This window comes from Nylanderia fulva, unplaced genomic scaffold (assembly GCF_048542155.1).
Source record: "Nylanderia fulva isolate GAGA-0341 unplaced genomic scaffold, ASM4854215v1 Scaffold35, whole genome shotgun sequence".
NCBI lineage: Eukaryota > Metazoa > Arthropoda > Insecta > Hymenoptera > Formicidae > Nylanderia > Nylanderia fulva.
Window position 1 is genome coordinate 1,364,203 of NW_028190422.1, and position 19,014 is coordinate 1,383,216.

Sequence of the window (19,014 nt, forward strand, 5' to 3'; positions counted from 1 at the left end):
GGAGGAACCAGTATTTTTAATCGCGCGCGCGAACGCGTTTCTTCTCGCGCTCCACCTTCCACGACCCACGCACGAAAAACGTTGCACCACACGACGGAGCACGCAAAAGCGAGGAAGACTCAGGATGAGGAACGCGTGTGGCATGCGCACGCGGTTTCCACCTATAAAAACGGGGTTAACAACACCGACATCTATTTATTTAGCGGGATAAATCACAGGGAGTTTTAGGACGGTGCGTATATTACGCAAATCGGAGCGTTATATCAATCGGAAAGCCAAGTTTCCTTCTCTTTTGCCCTTTTTCCGTTTTCCACTTTCCTTTCTGTCTCTTCCCGCAAAAGATTTTTTTTTTGTCTTCATCCATCGGCCGTTTTTCTCGATCATCGTATTTTTACTTTTATTTTTTTTGGCGCTTTAGACATCGCAAAGATTTGTCGCGTCTGACGAAAGAAAGAGTTATATCACTTTCGTATGTAAGTTATTATTTTGCATTTTATTGTAGGTATAACTCATTCGTCTTGATTTTAAAAAATCTTGTTAACACACATCACTTTAGATAAATTAAATATTATTTTATATTTTACGGATTGAAATGCTCTCGAAACTTAATCATGGTGTAATCTATTTCCCTATCGTAGTTGTAATTTTTTAATTCCCCTTTCTTGATGAGAGAAAAGAGAGAGATATTGTTTTTTTTCGCCTCGTAATTCGCTCTTCGCGGAAGTTGGCGATGATGTCTGGTGTGCAACTGCAGATTATAATATCTTCGGCATGAGGTGCCGAATGAACGTCTGGCACGTTACATCGTACTCAAAGCTTGTAAAACTTTGCCGTTAATCTCGATATTTCTCATTTTCATCGCATATTTAAATGTTATATGCAAGGCGTGTCCGAAATGCGTATTTTATCGAGAACTCGTAAATGATACTGGCGATAAGAGCAAAATAAATAGTTCCCTTTATTAACGAATTTAACGACGTTTCTTTCCCAGTACTTTCAAATTACGATAATTTCTTCATTAGGATATAAGTAAACCGAGAGAGACTTTCGAATAATATTACGGCTCGAGTGTGCCGTCTAAAAAACCAGCCCTGCGATTATAACTGCCTATTTAGATGCGCGTGTTAAATCGGTCGGAGAGACAGCCCGGGAGAAATCGCACGATTATTTCTTCCTTCGATACCTTGTGTCAACGATAATTACTACGCATGTAAACCGGCTGACAATACGGATACGGACACATTGTCCCGAACGGTTCGTCCGTCGTGTACACATTTCGACTATATCGTGCCGCTAAATCAATCGTGTTTTTGCGTGATAAACACCTGCCGCATGTAAGAGACAGAGAGACGCGGTTTCTTACGGCGAAAGTCGGCCTCGGGGTATATTAATTAGCAATTGCGCGAGAAATGAATCGTGCTGGACGTGCGCGCTACTTCACGTATCACGTCGCGAACTCACTCCCGGGTTTTTGTCTCGCGCGCGATTTCGCAAGGTCTATTAAGTTAGGAACAAGCGCGCGCGATGCCGACCGATCGGGAGAGTCAATCGCGCGCAATCGTCATTATCCCTTAAAAGGCGGGATGACCATAAATAACCGGGGGTATTACATCTGAAAATATGTGCAAAGTCGCGAATATTAGGGGACGTAATAAAGAGAAAAGCATCTGAACTCTCTCGAAGATACTCGATAATTGCGCCAACTTCTCTCTCCAGATATGTAGAGAGATTTTTTAAATATACTGCGCTCTGTCGCGACTACGGTCTTATATACAGGTCACTTCTATATCGACTATATGCTGTCAAACGTAACAAAATGTAACTAATATGACTGCCAATTCAGGCCGATTTATTCAATATGCGTCAGTGCAGATTTTTGTTATTTTGACAGTTTTATGTTAGATCTTGTGCACAATTGAAAAAATGTTAAAAACAAACACGATTAAAAAACCGGAATAAATATTGAAATTATTAAGAATAGTTTTTATTAAATTATTTAAAAATAGTAAAATATATTATAATAAACATATTATATGACAGGTCTGAGTTGGCCCGCCATATTGGTTACATTTTTTATACACTTCATTTTAATGAGTGTCTTGACTTGTATATATAAGACCGTGGTCGCGACAGTCTGCATCTTCGAGGTGTGAATAAAATTTAAAGAGATTCTAAGAAAAATTCCCGCTATCGCGCGTCGGTATATTTATATTCTTGATAACCTGCCTTCGCTAATCATCATCCGTGCAACCTTTCGTCGGAGTTGTCAAGAAGACGATGCGCGTGCGTCCACACCCACATGTCCGCGCTTAGTTTCAACGCTGGTCGTTGGATGCTGCGCGAGCTCGCTCGCCCCTCTAGGTGAAACTGTTTCCTGTGTCGCAAGCCGCATCTCTCATTCCTCCTGAAGGGTCTCTCTTGCCAGTCTTTCCTTCTCTTTCTTTTCGACATCCCCTCGCGGCCCCTTTGCTCTCGCTCGCGCCCGTCTCTTCTTTCTCTTACGACGTAGTAATATATCTGGTCCGCGTGGGCGGCCCACGTGGGCTTGACAGCTAAAAGCCCACGGGAAACTGGTTACACCCACAACTACGCTTCGACTTTACACCGCGACAGAGAAGAGGCACACGCCAGGTAGGCACACACTTTGCCCGGGTACTTCGTCAGCAAAGTCGGCTGACTGGCTTTCGACTACAACACGGAAGCGGACACGTGGCATCCCTTTGATAACCGTGTCGTTTCTTCTGTCAACCGATTCGTCAGCGCTCTCCGATTTCTCGATATTTAAAAATATATGGAGATACGTATGGGAGAAGATTGAAAAAAAAAAAAAAAAAATACCTTGATATTTTTTTCTTAATCAATTCCCAACGACGGCTTTTCTATATTTTCATTGAATCTTGAAAACAATGATTAAATTTGATTGTCACGATTGGTAAGTGGGATTTGTTTGGCCCCAATAAATAACAATGACATTATAATTTATGTTAATGGACTGGCAAAGCAACGTCAAGTCTATTCTTATAATTTCCCTTCAATAATGAATAGAAAAGATTGCCACACACAACGTGAATTCATGAAAACATAAGAAATATATATTTTTTTTTATAAATAATTATTTAACTTTAGAGTGCCTTGCAATTTTGCAGATTGTCTCTTAAATTACGTTTACTCTACAATACGTTTATAAAAAATTCCCCGCAAATTTTTAATATCTAGCTTTTATTCGGGTTGAAAACATTATAGCGATCGGACGGTGCGCGTGGTTGATCTTCGTGCCATTTTCCACGAAAAAGTGGTAGATCCTCGATGAGAAGAGACCTCATTTCCGCGGAAAGCGAGGCGTTACTGGCGGAAAAACGGCGTCGAACGAGCTCATCTAGCGTGTCTAATAAACACGAGTGCGTCTTCCGTCCTTAGTACTGCCTGAGTTACATTTTTTTCTGCATCGCGCACGGTGCGTGCGGTTATGCACACGCTTCGCGGACAATTAATTTACCTCTCTCGGGGCGGTCTTTAAAGTCGTACAGGTTCACTCGCGGACGGACGGACGCGAATCGTTCCAGAAATGGAGTTGGTTTGGCCGCTTGAGATACGATCGTATATACGTGTACGCGAGTGCGTACATATCGTACGGCGGCCGTACCTGGAGAAAAACGCCATAACTCCGCGTCGTATATGGCGGCAATGCACAGGTGCATGCCACCGTGAGTTCACCCCGCTCCTTTCCCCTGCATCATCGTTACCACCCTTTCCCTTCGCCCCCTCGATCGGACGTGCGTGCAGAATGCCAATTGTTTCTCCGCCTCTCTCTCTCTTTTTCTCGCGATATCAAACACGCTTGTTCTCCAGGATTCGCGCCATCGTCGCGGCTCGCTCTCTCTCTTTCCCTCGCGCATCTCCGCGATGATTCTGTCGCTTTCCCTTCATTCCTCCCTCTTTCGTTCGCTGGAAACTCGATTGCGATACCTCGCGGATTGTAAGTACGGGATACGTACATTGTCCCCTACCTCTATCATTTCTGTTTTCTATCTCTTTCTCTAGGAGAGACCCCGGGTTGCGATGATCTTCGAGTACGTATCGGACGCTTCTTCTGCGTCTCTCGTATTATCTGGCTTCTTGCTTCGGCCGCTTGCCAAAGACGACACGATAAAAAATAATTAGTATGTACTTCGGCGTGTTTCTAGAAATAGATAATCGAGCGCGCCGATTCTGAAATCGCTTTGGAAATCTGCAATCGACTTGGAAACGCAATAGTCGCCTTAAGGTCCATGTGTGAAGAAACTCAAATATTAATGCGATCGGTCGCTTGCCTCATCTTGACATTTTTCAAAGCCGAGAGAATCTAATTTTCAAATACACAATTCGAATTATTATTTATTTATCGTTCACAAATCTCAGGATTTACGATGTTTACGGTGACATGAAGAGAATAATATTTAAACGTTAATAAATAAGGCTTTCGTCTTTTTAATTGTCTAATTTTAACAAGGTTCATACATATATCTCTATATTGTCCCTTGATTTTTCTGGACGAGTCTCATACACGACTGAAACACGATCCTACTTGGGAAGCGAGGACGACACGCTTGATCGAACAACGAGGTGTAACGCGAGAGCCACCGAAAGACACGCGCGCACGTGCGCGCGCGAACGGTGAGAGTTGAATTTATGAATGAACGAGCGAAGGGCGAGCGTGGGCGAGCCCCCACGCGCTTTATCATAATCGGGACCTCCGGCCTAGTCGCGCCTGCCATAACTGCCCAGGCATAGAGCAAGGTTGCTCGTGAAATCGAACATGTCCGTTCGCCTATTCGATCACGATTACGCGGATTGCGTACGCGTCGCGGATGAATGAAACCGTTTCCTCCATTCATACAAGCGCCCGCGCAATTTCGTAAGCGCCCTTTCACGCCTTCAAGGGATACTTCCCTCATCTGCGACAAGTTTCAGGCAACCTTGCTTGCGATTGAGTAATTCGACGATTAGTTCGCAGTTTAATAAGATTTAATCATCTCAATACATATACAATATATTTATATTTAAATTAAATTACTTAATCGTAAATATATATGAATTCTCTTGCATAAATAGAAGATGATTGCGTGCACATTCTAAGAATATTGAAAAAAATATGTGAGAAATTAATATCCATCATCAATTCATCGTTTAGGAAATAAAATCTAATTTATCTCTCGGAAGGGAAATAATTAACTGACGAGATAAATTTTCAATGTTCGTATCCTGCGTTATCCCGCATGACTTCCTCGCGCTGACGGATCGAACAAGACGGACAGCTATTATCCCGAGGCGCAAAAGGTACCTCCCTTTGCTTCCTTCGCTTCCCTTCTTCGTAAGTCCGTCAGTCAGTCTGTCACCTTAACACGAATACGCCACGGGGATGAATAATCCATGGAGCCTCGTGCGCCCGCGCCGAGAGAGAGAGAGAGAGAGAGAGACAATGTGCGTCCCACACGAGAATTTCAGGTGTTTCAACTAACGAGCGATTTGCATGAAACAGCGAGGACATAAGACGGCGAGGTTGAGGGGACGAGGAAGAAGAACGAACCAGTTTCGAACCGCGTCGATACACATTTGTAATTCTATAATGCGTGTAAGCCGACAGACTCGTCTAAGTAAGTGTCCTGTCTTCTCATCTTCTGATTTCTTATTGCAAATGTTGCAACGCGCGAGAGAAACTGCAGTATTAAATGTAATAATTAAACGGATGCTAATAATAACAATTATATAGAACTACTTCGCTCTCTGTAATAGATTGATTTATTTTTTATAATATAATTATTACAATTATATATTAATTTTAAATAGCACAGAATATTGTTATATAAAAATACAGCAGGATATCTGAGAATCGTCGTGGATTCTTCGAACGCCTTTCAAATCTTATGATATTTTGCCGAGCGTATTTCACGAAACGCGTTCATCGTCCGTAATTATACCGCGTGCAATGACAGGTGAACACACGATTCAACGCAGAAAGTAATAATCGATGATCAAGGGAGGAAGAGGGAGAAGGGAGAGGAGGAGAAAGGGGTCCCCCTTCATTACATAAATTGCGCGAAACGTTCTGTCACGCGTTTCATTCTCGCTGCCTGCCTTTATGCAATAACACGCACACGCTATGAATTATTGCGCAACGGAGAGGAAAAAAGAAATAATTAAACGCTTTTTAATAACGGCTCTTAAAATTCCGCGCGAAACGAGGCGAATTGTCCGACGAGTTGTCGATGTTGACGGGTCAAAGCGGATAACGAGCCCATATTTTCAAGCACCGTATATTTTAAAGTCGACGGATATCAGGACCTGGTCCACTTTTATTTTCAATCAAGAGAGTTGTTTGCGAATTCAATCATGATTACGCATATATGTCTCCGTGTATATAAAGAGAAAGAAAGATGGAAGAAAGATCAAATATTTTGCGCTCCCCCATTACATTATGTCGCGATTATCGCGTTAAATGCTCGTGACATGCGACGTGGCAGATAAAAATCATGTCGTTCATTACCTTTATCTCGTTTGATGCGTCGGCAAATAGCGCACATACGTCGGCCGCAGTGCTGCCTTTCGGGCTTCTGCTCGGTGTCCAGGGTAACCATGGTGTCGCAATGTGGTATGCACGACTGAATAAATTATATCTCCGTCTTATCATACGCGCGACGGATTATATATATCAACGGGTAGTTTGACCCTTCACGCGCTGTCCGTGAGATTCATTTCGGACATTCTCGTCCCACATTGTCCACGAAACATGATTCTCCGAAAGAAGAACGAGACAAGATGATGACACAGGGACACACTGATTTTTTTTTCTTTTGTCACGAGTCGCGCGTTTATCGCTGAACTCGCGAACTGTCAATGGACGGCGATTGTCTCGACGCGGAAAAACAATTATTTTCAGTCCATCCCTCGGAACGATGATCGATGCTCCTGCGTTTATCGGTTCCTGCAAGTTGACGTTTCGTTGCCAGCTGAGTATCGAACGCGAGATGACAACCATCGACTCATCATTCGCGATCGATACTCTACGTGTCAAGCATCACGAGGCATTTAATCGAGTTGTATACGATAATGTGATTTTTAAATTCTTGTTTAATTAAAGAGAAATGTTATTTTAATTTTAATTTCATGCCTCACAATGTTGTTCGTTGGCTTTCGCGAGATCGATACTTCCCGTCGCTCGAGTCTCTGTGAAATTGCACGCTGCATCTCGGAACATCGCATTTTCTGCGTTGCAATTGATATTTAAATTAAAACGATTTGGTTAAAGCCCAATTTATTCGTCGTGACGTAACACTTTTATTCATCTGCTTGTTTATTTAATCGCGCTTCCGAATTCCGCATTTTCTCTCCTCGAAAAAGAAAAAGAGAAATTCGAATATACACGATATACACTCTCGACAATTTATTTCGCGTTTGATTCATTAATCGCTGCTAATGTGTCATAAGTTGCACGCGAGTCTCGTGTATACCGCAAACGTTGACGTGGCATATATATTTATTTTTTATTAGTTAGATCACTTTTCATTTGCATATCGCTTCGACATTGCGACATTCGCGGAAACGAATTATGATAATGCGGGCAGGTTCCACTGACATTAAACGAACATTTAATGGACAGCTTTTGACACGTGTCATGTATGAATAGCGCGCACGCGATATTGTCATGCAAAATAAGAACGACAGCGCCACGTATTTGTTAATACGTTGGATTACTTGTACCAAGAACAATGTTATATGCTCGCCTTTCATAATTTACATGAATCACAGCTGAGAAATTTGCATTCGCGCTGACACGATATTATTATATTATTATTTAAAGACATAAGGATAAATTTTTTCTCTTTTTACAATTGGATACTCGTACAAAATCGATCGCTAATTTCGAAAAAGTGTTTATCGCAAAAATTTATTTAAAAAAAGTGTCTATAATTTTCCGTGAATTATCCAAAAATCTCATAATATGTTTAATTTATAATTAATATTTTTTTTTGCAATCACACGAAGCATTAATGCCGAGCGTGGCAAACATTCAATTCATCGTCGAACTTTTCATCCCGACTCTGTCATCTTAAAGAGCCCTAGGCGAGCCTCTTCGCACCTCGAGGAGTCACGAGCGGCCACGGCTAATTAAGCTCGATTCAATTTAATTAATTCTCTCAATAATCCCCTTCCTCCAGCCTCTTCACGAGGGTAGCCTACCTCGGGGCAATTAGCGCGAAGAATCGTGGGTAGTCTCGTACGGGGCTAATCGTATTGAATTAATAGAATCAAGGCGACGCGACCGCGCCGCGAACTCATTCTCGGTCTTGTTCTCTCCTCGGTCGACGCGTGGGTGAGGGGATTCATTCCGTTGTCGTAAATTACGGTAAAATTACCGGCAACGTGAAAAAGAATCGAGCGAGCGAGCGGGCGTAAGAGAGCCGCGCGTAACTTTCGAAAACGTGAGAGGCACAGGAGAGCGTTCGTTCGCCATCTCATTGAGGAAAATCAAAAGAGAGAGAGAGAGAGGAAGGTGAAAGCGAGACAAAAAATATTTCATCGCCAGTAAATAAAATTTTGAATATTTTTCGCCAGGACCGCGTCGTCGTCTCTCTCTCTCTCTCTCTCTTTCAGTCGTTTATTACCGGTTTAAATACCGTGTCGCGCCGATAAGTCTCTCCGATAAGCAAAATCACGCAAAGTGCGAGAATTTACCTGTATTTTTTTCGATCGATCAGCGACGTATATCTCACGTAATCCACGGGTAAATAACGAATTTTTTTTCAATTCCCGTAATTCCCGATCAACAAATTGATATCGGGATCCTCGGGAAAAATTATTAAGCGATTAACGCGGAACATTTGATGCTCGAGGTGAAACTCAATTTGCCACCGGATGCGCGCGATGCCAGCAACCTGGCGTTTAACGACTAGCATAACGGAGACGAGTTATAAAGATGGAGAGAGAAGAGCGCAGTGAAAGTTGACAAAACGAATTCGAATCCTGCGCGCCGGAGTCAGTCTCGCCTGATCTCCGCACCGGCACCCACGCATTCGGCATTTAATTAACACCGAAATTATTAAAGAAAACGGCCCCGCACTCTTGTCCACGTACTAAATAACCGCCCACGCTCGTATTCCCATGTGCACCGTTACTCCTCCTATTCGATCATTATGTAAAATTCTTCTTAATTACGGTACCGGCAATTAATTCGAACGAGCGCTTACAAAAAAAAAAAAACTTGGATATTTAACGAGAAGGTCATGCGCATAAAGCTTGTTCTCTGTGTAAAAAAAAAAAAAAAAATATATGTATATATATCCCTTTAACTGGAAAAATTACTTCATTTGAAGAAAATAAAATTGATGATCTTTTTATCGAGAATAATTTGTCGATTTTCTTTAAATTATAAATCGTCAAAGAATTCCGTCATATTTTTATGTTCTGTTTTCGTTACATACAGGTGTGTAAAATCACGTGTACAATAGTACAACATTGTTGTCGAATTAACTCGTTCTATGACGGAATTGTGTCATTATAATCAAGTTTATCGGATTCTCTTTACTTTAGTCGGATGGTTACACAGCATGTAATTAGTGTAATTACTATTATAACGCGCTCGTTGCCGTCGGTCGTTCGTTAATATTACACTCGCGCGCCGCGGGTCGGTCCACAAAATTATTTCATCTCCATTTTCAACCTACTTATTGCGCTTATGGTTATTAACGGGCGGATCCGCAAAGATATGAAGAAGAAGAGGAGAACGAGAAAAGAGAGAAGCGGAAGAAGCGATGCGCCGTCGCGCGTGATCAGATCCGATCGAGCATTGATTAATTTGCAAAGCTTTTCTGCCATTTATAACGCCTCGCCTAATTAACCGTGGCCAGGTTAATAGCGCAATTTGTTACTTTAATGACGTATCAAGTTACGAAATTAACGCGCCAGATCTAGATGAGGAGAGGATCTGCCGAAGCTCGTTTAATCCCGCGGGCTCTATTATTTTTCATTTTTAAATCGTCGTCGAATATTTAGTCGGGATAGAAAAACGAATATTTTGTATACTATATCATTTCCTTGTATTTTCTACTTCAAGAAATTATCATTTATTTATTATTAAAAATTTTTAAATATAAATAAAATAAAATTAATAAAAAGAGTATAAAAGTAAAAAGTCAAGGAGAATAAAAAAAAAATGTATAATTGAAAAAAAAAAAATTAATAAATATCAAACTATAATTATTTGAAATTGAAAAGATGCATCACATTGAAATGTTAAATTGTCAGGCTCTTTAACGCTACTTTCAACCGCAAACGAAGGCGGCTGGCTCTCGGCGAGACATGACAGTCACCGGGCGCTAATTTACGGGACGTTTTTATTGTATGACGGACTCTCGAGCGCGCTTTTCGATAAACAAGCGACCGCGATATGTTCGTTACGGCCCCGTGAAGAAGGGTTGCGAAAGAGAAATCGGGAAACGGACCCCCTGCACCGAGAAATAGTCTTCGGGGCTCCTCCCACGAAGGCGGCGTCCTCGACACGCATTTTCAAAGAGTCTTTTCGAGTCGTCACGGACCCATCAGCCCCCGGAGTACCGTCGATTCTTATCTGGTCGTGCCGATCTTCATGATCCTTCACTCTATAGCGAGGGTCCCTCCTCACACGCGAATTTATTCCCGGGACGAATTTGAGTGCCGGCGAAGCCGAATCACGATTTGCGATACTTTAATCGTCGACTCTTGACGTCGACTTTTATAATATCGATATCGCGCAGGCGCGGCCGTAATATTTTTTTACGACAAAACGTTAATTGACGAATAATACTTTGGGGACTTTTCCAATGAACGACGTAATGCTCCGAATTAATTAAGAGACACCGTCGATACAGGTATTTATAGCTCGGTTTGTTTATGACGATTTTTATCGAGGCATTCTCTCTCTTTTTCGCTCTTTTTCTTCTTATTATATTTCTTTTCTTTCTTTAAATTTTGCGCAATAAAAATAAGCATGTCGAATCTTATAAAATTAAAATAAAGCCGTGCAAAAAGATATATTTTTTCTGATAAAGGATTAGAATCGTGTCACCGAAAATATGATCAATAAAATCCTAATTGAAAAAATGGAAAACATTTTGAAATTCTCCTTTTCGCAAATATAAGCAACTATGTATCAATGTGTATTTAAAAAAATTGATGATGTCAATAGTTTTCTGAATACTTAAGTATTCCAGACAAGTAATAATAAGCACTTTATGAATAAGCAGTTTATGTAAATCTGAAAAGAATGAGTGTTCAATATTTAACTTCTACTTTATATAATTGTGATTTGATGATTAAGGGATTTTGTGAATCTATTAACAGATTAATTACTGCATCGATATCATTTAATTAATCGATTCGTCCAATTTCAATTCCTAATAAACATTTAAAGCGAATTATCATAATCAAAGAAAGAAAATAAGTTCCCTCAAACGATCGGTAGCATTTTCTTTTAGTAAGTTACACTCTTACGTTAGAAATTGAATAATGGGGATTCATATGATTATCGCTGTTTATCTCTCTTGCTGTTTGCTGACTAATGACGATCCCGAGAAACATTGTCGAAACATCAGACGCGAACATACGAGTAATTAAATTTATTCAAATTAGATTACAAAAATAGAGTTTAATTAACGAGTTTCTTAATATTCTAATAAATCTCCCGTTATGTCCTATTCAACATCTGATGTTACAAACACGATTAAATAAAATATCAATAATACAGATCTCTCAAATTATTTTCATTCAAGTATTTAGAAAATAATATCAGATAATATGCTTTAATATAATACATAAAAAAAATATATATATATATTATTTAATACTTTGCTTTTAAAAATTAGACCAACAATCTTGCTTTCTCAGATAATTGACACTTTTCAATATAGTTGGCATGCGATTGTATTTTGATTATTATCGAATAAAGAAACAGATGGAGACTATTGAATCTGTCCATTATCCGAACAAGTTCGTTAATATATTTCGGTGCAGATCGAAAGATGGACCGTTCAACGAAGGGTTGAGAGCGTATATCGGTAGTAAGAAGAGGTTCGAATGACCGAATCGATAGTAATCGGCAGTGCGATCTTACAGCGCAGTAGAGCGTCATAAGCCGTCGCGAACTGCAGTCTGCCGGATGTGTTTGCGAAACGAGGCAGATCGAATCCGAGGGATCGCGATTCAATTAATATACGACGCAGCGCGGTCCCGGTGCTTGATTTAATTATCAGATTCAACTGGTGCCGATAGAAATCGCTTCATTAAGAGTGCGCCATATTTCCAGTCAGAATATGATACCAGTTGAAATAAAGGGAGAGAGAGAGAGAGAAAGAAAGAGAAGGAAAATGACACGTCGTCGCTTCGAAATGGACACCGTGTAATTATCGCGATCCATTAGTCCAACGTTAACTCGCGGAGGCGCGAATCTGCGACCCGAGCTCTCTCGGATCCTACATCCCGGCCGGATTTTTATCTGGCTCACGTTCACCGCCAAGATGGGACAAGTTTGCGCTTCGTGTCTTTTTTAACGAGTTTAAAACGTGCGGGTTAAGTTTTAACACGCGCTTTTTACTGCAGGCACCTTTTGTACGTCACGACCAAGCAGAGACCAACGCCGTAAAAATATTCGCCGGTTGTAAACAAGCGTTACAGTGTTAGGTTTCGTTATCACGTTTCTTCCCGATTTTTTTTTATTACGCGATAAAAAGTTATCGTGATTGAAATTCGATCAATTTTTACGAGATGCCCTAGAAATGCTAATGAGAAATCTATCGTTTCTCATCATTCAAATACAATTAGCACAGTGTGTCTAACAGCTGATGGTTGCTACTACTGTCATCATCATAAAGATCCAAGCTGTCACGAGCTTGATCAACTCAATTTTCAAGAAATGCATGTTCGAGAGACGCTACGTTCGATTTGCATTTCGTGATCTATCAAAACGTTTTTTCATTCATAGCAAACGCAATATTGTTAGCAAGATTCTCCATCATATTTAATGATATTGATCATACGAAAATTATTTTTGTCTCAGTTGTAAGAAATATGCCAAATGAATTAATTTTATTACAATTATTATATCCAATAATATTTTTTGTAATCGGAGAAAAATGTCGACGACTGACATTAGCGCGATACGAAATACCGCGACAGATCTCGATGCTGGCGATCGTTGATCTCCATCAATCCCGTTCGAGAGACATCTTTAACGCGTTAACATCCAAACGCGACACGTTCACAGAGACACGAGCCGACGAGAGACGATCGATCCCGCATCGATCAATCTCGTTTAGAGAAGCAGAATGCACACCATTCATTTTCATCCGTGAAGGCCAGACGGAGCGTCGGTCGTCCTAACGAGAGCCACGACTGGGCCTCTATCTCTCTGCGTCTTCGCGACCGCGTCGTTGGTGACACGCTGACACACAACACCGATACACAATCCACAACGACGAATACACAGTAGTATATCGGCACAATCAACTGACACTAGCGCTCGTTTTCATCTCGACATGATGCGGGAGCAAACACAACGTGTATTGCACTTTGCACAACTGGTTCTCTTCCTCCTGTCACCTGCGTCGGTGAACCAGGTGAACCGAAATATCCCACTGGTCGACCGATTCGAGCGGTCGGGTCTCGCGACAGCGTTTAAAAACACACAACACTGAAAGATCGCACGTGGCTGCGGGCTGATATAAACAACGCGGGGCAGCTTCTAAGACGTGACGTATCGCGCGCGTGTTTACCAAACTGAAAAGGGCAGAAAGGGAAGAAGAGAAGAGAGAGCGGTACGGGAGGAGAATGTAGTGCGAGGGAAGAAGAAAGAGAGAGAAAAGAATCGGAAGTAAAGGGAGGGAGAAAGCACCACACGCGCTTCCTGGGAGAGAGAAGTGCCAATCTGTCGGTCCGGTCTCTTGGTTCGTCTCTGACTGGTGTCGTGTGCGCGGCTCATGAGAGAGCACAGCCCGTGCTGTTGCGGCCTGGGGGCCACGTGACACGGTCCCCTGCAGGAGGTAGGACCGCACACTCCGCGGAGCAAGAGCGGCCGACCGGCCATGTGTGTTGTTGTGTTGCGCGCGTGGGGCTCGCGCGAGTGATAGTGTGGGGCGCGCGTGTGGGCCGCATTGCAAGGGGGAAGGAGAGAGAAAGGAAGAGAGAAAGAAGGGGGAAGAGGGCAGGAAAAAAAAAGAACGAGCGAGAAAGGGGGCAAGGAAAGGAGAGAAGCGACGAAGACAATGAGAAGAAAAATAGACGGAGTGAGAGAAAAAAATGGAAAATAAGAGGGGACCAGAAGAGGACGAGTGAGGGAGAAAAAGAGGCCGCGAATATACAGTCGGCAACCCGCGTACAGGAATTGTGTATAGGCGGACCGAGGGGAACTGCTGCTGATCGCGGACCAGAGTGGTGGAATCGTTTGTGAGAGTGGGATCAGGAAAGCGTTGAGAAAAAGGGGATAGGAGAGCCGAGTGGGAGGACTGGGTCCGCGGGCCCCGCTTCGAGCGAGAGTAGAGTTCTCTCCCTTTCTTTCTCTCTCGTTCCCTTCCTTGCGATGTTACCTGATGCAGGGGGAAACGAGGGGGTACAAGGGCGCAGGGGGTACAAGAAACCAGAGGTAAGGAGGTAGGGCGGCCTACGACCCTGTCAGGCGCGTGCCCCGAGTCAGTTCGCGTAGTCTACCTGGCACGATTGATAACGAGCCATAGCTGCGACATGATTATAGTCCCCGATTTTTACTCTGATTATTTTTACGACATATAGGCGGAGATCGATCTAGCTTTCGATTATGCAATTTGTGCACTTGCAATGCAGACGGAGTATAGATATATCGAGATATATTCATATTAAACAAATTTAAATTTGCAATCATTGAACAAAATAATTGCACTATGAATGAATGTGCATTCTTCGTCATTATAATGACTCATTTTTTATGAAGTGACTCAGTATCTTGAAATAATTTTATAAATATGGAATTCCTTAATATAAAATTGTCATTTTTTTTATTTATAAAGGCGCGATCTTTTTTTATAATTTTTTAATATTTCAATATATTAATTTATATATAATACATACACAATTGTAATAAAATTATCATAGTTTATTAAATTTAATATTAATCGTATATCATATTGTAGGTGTATATGTGAAGAGATAGATAAATATTTAATTTTTTTTAATAGAAAATTTAGATTTTTCTGTAAAAAAAAATAAAAATAAAAATAGAGAGATGAAGTGTCACGTTAGCGAACAGCAGCCAGAAGACGCGCGGTCGCTGATACACGAAAGCCAAGGGAAATGCACGGCTGGGCGTAGGCGTTAACAGCGTCAAGAGCAAGAGAGTAACGGTATACAAGATAGCGAAGTACAACTAGCTAGATAAGATATACGTCGGATATTAGCGCGATGAGAGAGAGAGATATGTCGCAGCGATTAATGTCGCGCGTCCCGCAGCGTACGACGAATCGGTCGGCTGTAAACCGCGGGTTAACAAGTGCAACCAACGACGTTGAGCGATCTGTTCCGAAATCATTCTTTTATAGTTTCGATGACGCAATCCCGGGACGCGGAACTAATGGTCCCGAGAAACCATTTCGTGAAAGAGACGAGTTAAACCGGTCGGGCACGCGCCCTTAGTCATTCGTACGCGAGATGACTGCAGCGAGCTGAGTAGGACGGAATTCATGTCTCATTTTAACAAACCCTTCAGAATATATTTTCGCATTTCTCGAAATAAAATTGGACGTCCCTTACAGATGTCTCGAATAATATCATTTTCAGTTGTATGCTAAATATTTTTATTAAAAAGATAAGAAAAACGAATCGTTTTGTTCTTTATAGACTTAGGCACTAATAAGCCCAAGAAAAATATTTTTTATACAAATTCTTTTATTTAAATAAAAAAAAAATACATTTTTAAAAAAGAGAAAAATTGACAGTCTCCCTTGAAAATAATTTCTTCGCGTATTCTTATACATGTATATGTTCTTAAAACAGAAAAAATGTGTTGAGCAAACGTGCAATATTTTCATTGAGAATTTCACTGATTGGGTCTCTTTGCTTGCGTGATCCGAAGACATGTGAAGCTCATCACGACCTCTGTCTTCGCTTGATTGGCGCGGAATAACGGAATTAAAACCGTACCGGTGGAATTTTAAGTCGTTCGCGGCGTTATGGACTTTCCCGGGAAGACGCACGGTAGAGAGCGGATAAGAAGACGCTGATCGAGACGAGAGCCAGGTTTTACTGTCAGGAGGATTTTACGAGAGTCGCCGCGCGTCGACGAGTGATGACGAAACGAGTCTACTGCATCGCGCCGGTGCCGTGTATTTATAGAAACGTAAACGAAGATTGTACGTTAATGGTCATATAAATAGTACCTCTTACTAAAGTTTTTAACCGGAAGCAAAGGCTTCAGGTGCTTTAAAGCGGCTCGTAAACGAGATCCGTAAATATGAGTGTCGTCGAGAGTCGCGGAAACTCATCGTCGTCGACGGCGTAATCATTCGTTGGCGAGGATAAAAAAAAGGTAGACGATAAGCAAGAAGAGTACACGACATGTATGTGACGCGATTGCCTGATCACGGAATGATTGGGCCCACGAGGAAGTCAAAATTTCCGTGAGAGTCGGATGGAGTTATAAACGATCAGCTGTTCGAACGAAAGTGCGAAAAATTGGCCTCGAGGAAAGAAAGCTCTGTTGTGCAACTTGTAAAATTATTTGCGGATGTTTTAATAAAAACAGACTATTAATATTGTAAGAAATATAAAAAAATGTTTAATGTTGATTTTTTTTAAGTCACATTGAATCAAGGAAGAATTTTCAAGGGTTAAATATTATACAGTGTTTTTTAGAATGATATATGATTATTACGCAATCTCTTTTCACACAGAAAACGTACGCAAGTTTAAAACACTCACAAACTTTAACAGGCAATTACGCAGACTTTGTTAAATAAATTGAAACATAAAATGGATACGAGTAATATATGTCCAACTCTTCATATAATCGTTCTATATGTCTTTTTCATAACTAAAGGTCCCATGAAAAATCGCATATTTAGTCGAATGTCGAATAAATTACACAATATAACGCGTTGCGGAAAAAAACCCGTTAAGGGTTAATATAATAACCCCTCCACACCGCAGAAAGCGTTTTAAATATCGACTCTTCCTGCGCGCATGTGTATGTGGTGAGCGAGGTCTCGCCGGAAAGTTAATGAAAAAGTCGCGTATTTATTCGGTTTCCACATGTTAACGATGCAAACGGTTTGCCGACAAGTGCGATCGCTGCAACGAAAAGGTTAAACGTGTCGTGGCGCGAATGACGAGAGAGGGTACTTGAATGATGAGTGCGCCTCGTTTCTGCATTAATTATCAGTATGCACTTGCAGCTGCAGTAAGAGAAAGAATCGGTCATGAAGATAATCGAGAAAAATGTTCTTGTGCATTGATTGCCCAACTGTCATGTCGAAATAATTTTGTGCCTTTGCATATTTTGTGTGTATAAAATGAAAAAATGTTTTACAAATTTTTTATAATTAGTAATAATTACTTGAAAACTTGGATCACTAAAAAGTATCATAAAAAAAGATTAAGTAGCTTATTCGGACCACATTATTTAGAAGCAAATTGATTTTTAATTTTTTCTTTTCTGTAAATTATTATATAATCCTAGCTTCCTATATTTTTTGCTAAAGAAAAAAATAATAGTTAACGACGGGTTCGTTAATGAGAAACGATTACCCGGCCATTAAGCAATTCTTGAGATATTTTGCTACCTTAAAAAAACATTCGGTTGACCGTGATTCAACCGGAAACGATCGCCCACGCGATTAATTCGCTCATGATAGACAGGGCTGGACCACGGACACGAAGATACGTGTTGGCGAGGCGCACATCGCTCCCTATCTTCCCCCGCTATTCGAGATCGGGTTCCAACTTCGCCCACCACACCAAGTATATTTTGTAAGTCGAAAAGAGTCGATTTCGGAATTGCTCGGTTGTTTTTAAACGATGCGCCCACGCGGCGAATCCGTCTTTCGGGGCCCGACGCGGTTGCCGAAATAATCGTCTCACCTTGCCCACGTTCCGTTTTGGTCCCATCATCGGCGGTTCGGAGCGGATAGAAAGAGCCACGATTTTGTGAAAGGGACGCGGTTACTCCCTTCTTCCATCATCGTCGAAGGGGATCTTACATGTAGGATGTCCACGTTTCCGAAATTATTGCGGCGCTGGCGCGTTGAATATTCATAGAGATGATCACGTCGTCTTCTCATTTCGACAGATGACGATGTTATCTCGTTTGTCTCCTCTCGCAAGAAAATATCAGATTTTTATATATTTATCGAATTGAGCATACGAAAAGGAGCTATAAATGGCTCGTCTGTATATCCGAAATCATTACGGTATGTTGAATATTCGATCGGGTAGTTTCCTAATTTTTTATAAAGATTACCGCGTCCGGTTCTCGTGCGTTTTTCCGCTACGTACACATATCGACGTTAAGATTTTTTTTTTATTAAAAAAATCCCCATAAGTGTGTTTAATGCACGCATGTCTCTCGATCGGCTAATCTCGCACTTCGCAAATCATATATGTATAAGAACCGCATCGACGCGCCGCGCTTGATTCCGCCGCACCGGATTAAGAAAATAGACGACTCGAGACGAGATGAGAGTCGAGTTGACAAATCGTTCGGATTCGGTCGGTATCTTCCTATCTATCTCACGGAGCTTTTTTGTGGGCCCCGTCGACGTATAACCTCGCCGAGACTAATGTCTAATGATGCGTGTCGCGCATTCATTCTCTTTCTCTCTAGCACCTCCTCCGTTTTGTCGAGGTCTCTGTAATCCGGTGTCCGGTTTCGATTCTTAAGTACGACTCGTTGAAATCTCGATGGCATCTCGCGAGACACTCGCCGAAAGATCGCTCGCCCGCGAACCCCAGCCGAAATTAAAAATTAACATTCTCGTTCGCGCA

The 19,014-nt window shown here is 41.5% G+C and overlaps 1 protein-coding gene across 2 annotated transcripts in view; it reads right to left on the bottom strand.

Annotated features, from left to right (window-relative positions):
- The window catches only part of LOC114934997 (uncharacterized), a 154,803-nt gene that overhangs the window by 20,671 nt on the left and 115,118 nt on the right, over nt 1-19,014 (bottom strand). The window contains exons 1-2 of one of the 2 annotated variants that reach the window (XM_029307738.2): nt 13,343-13,975; nt 6,524-6,961 (exon numbers count right to left, since the gene is read on the bottom strand). The exons of the other annotated variant lie outside the window; for it this stretch is intronic. Coding sequence (XP_029163571.1) covers nt 6,524-6,614 — 91 coding nt within the window. The 5' untranslated portion in view covers nt 6,615-6,961; nt 13,343-13,975. Of the gene's footprint in view, nt 1-6,523; nt 6,962-13,342; nt 13,976-19,014 lie in introns of those variants that run through there. 2 annotated transcript variants of the gene reach the window in all.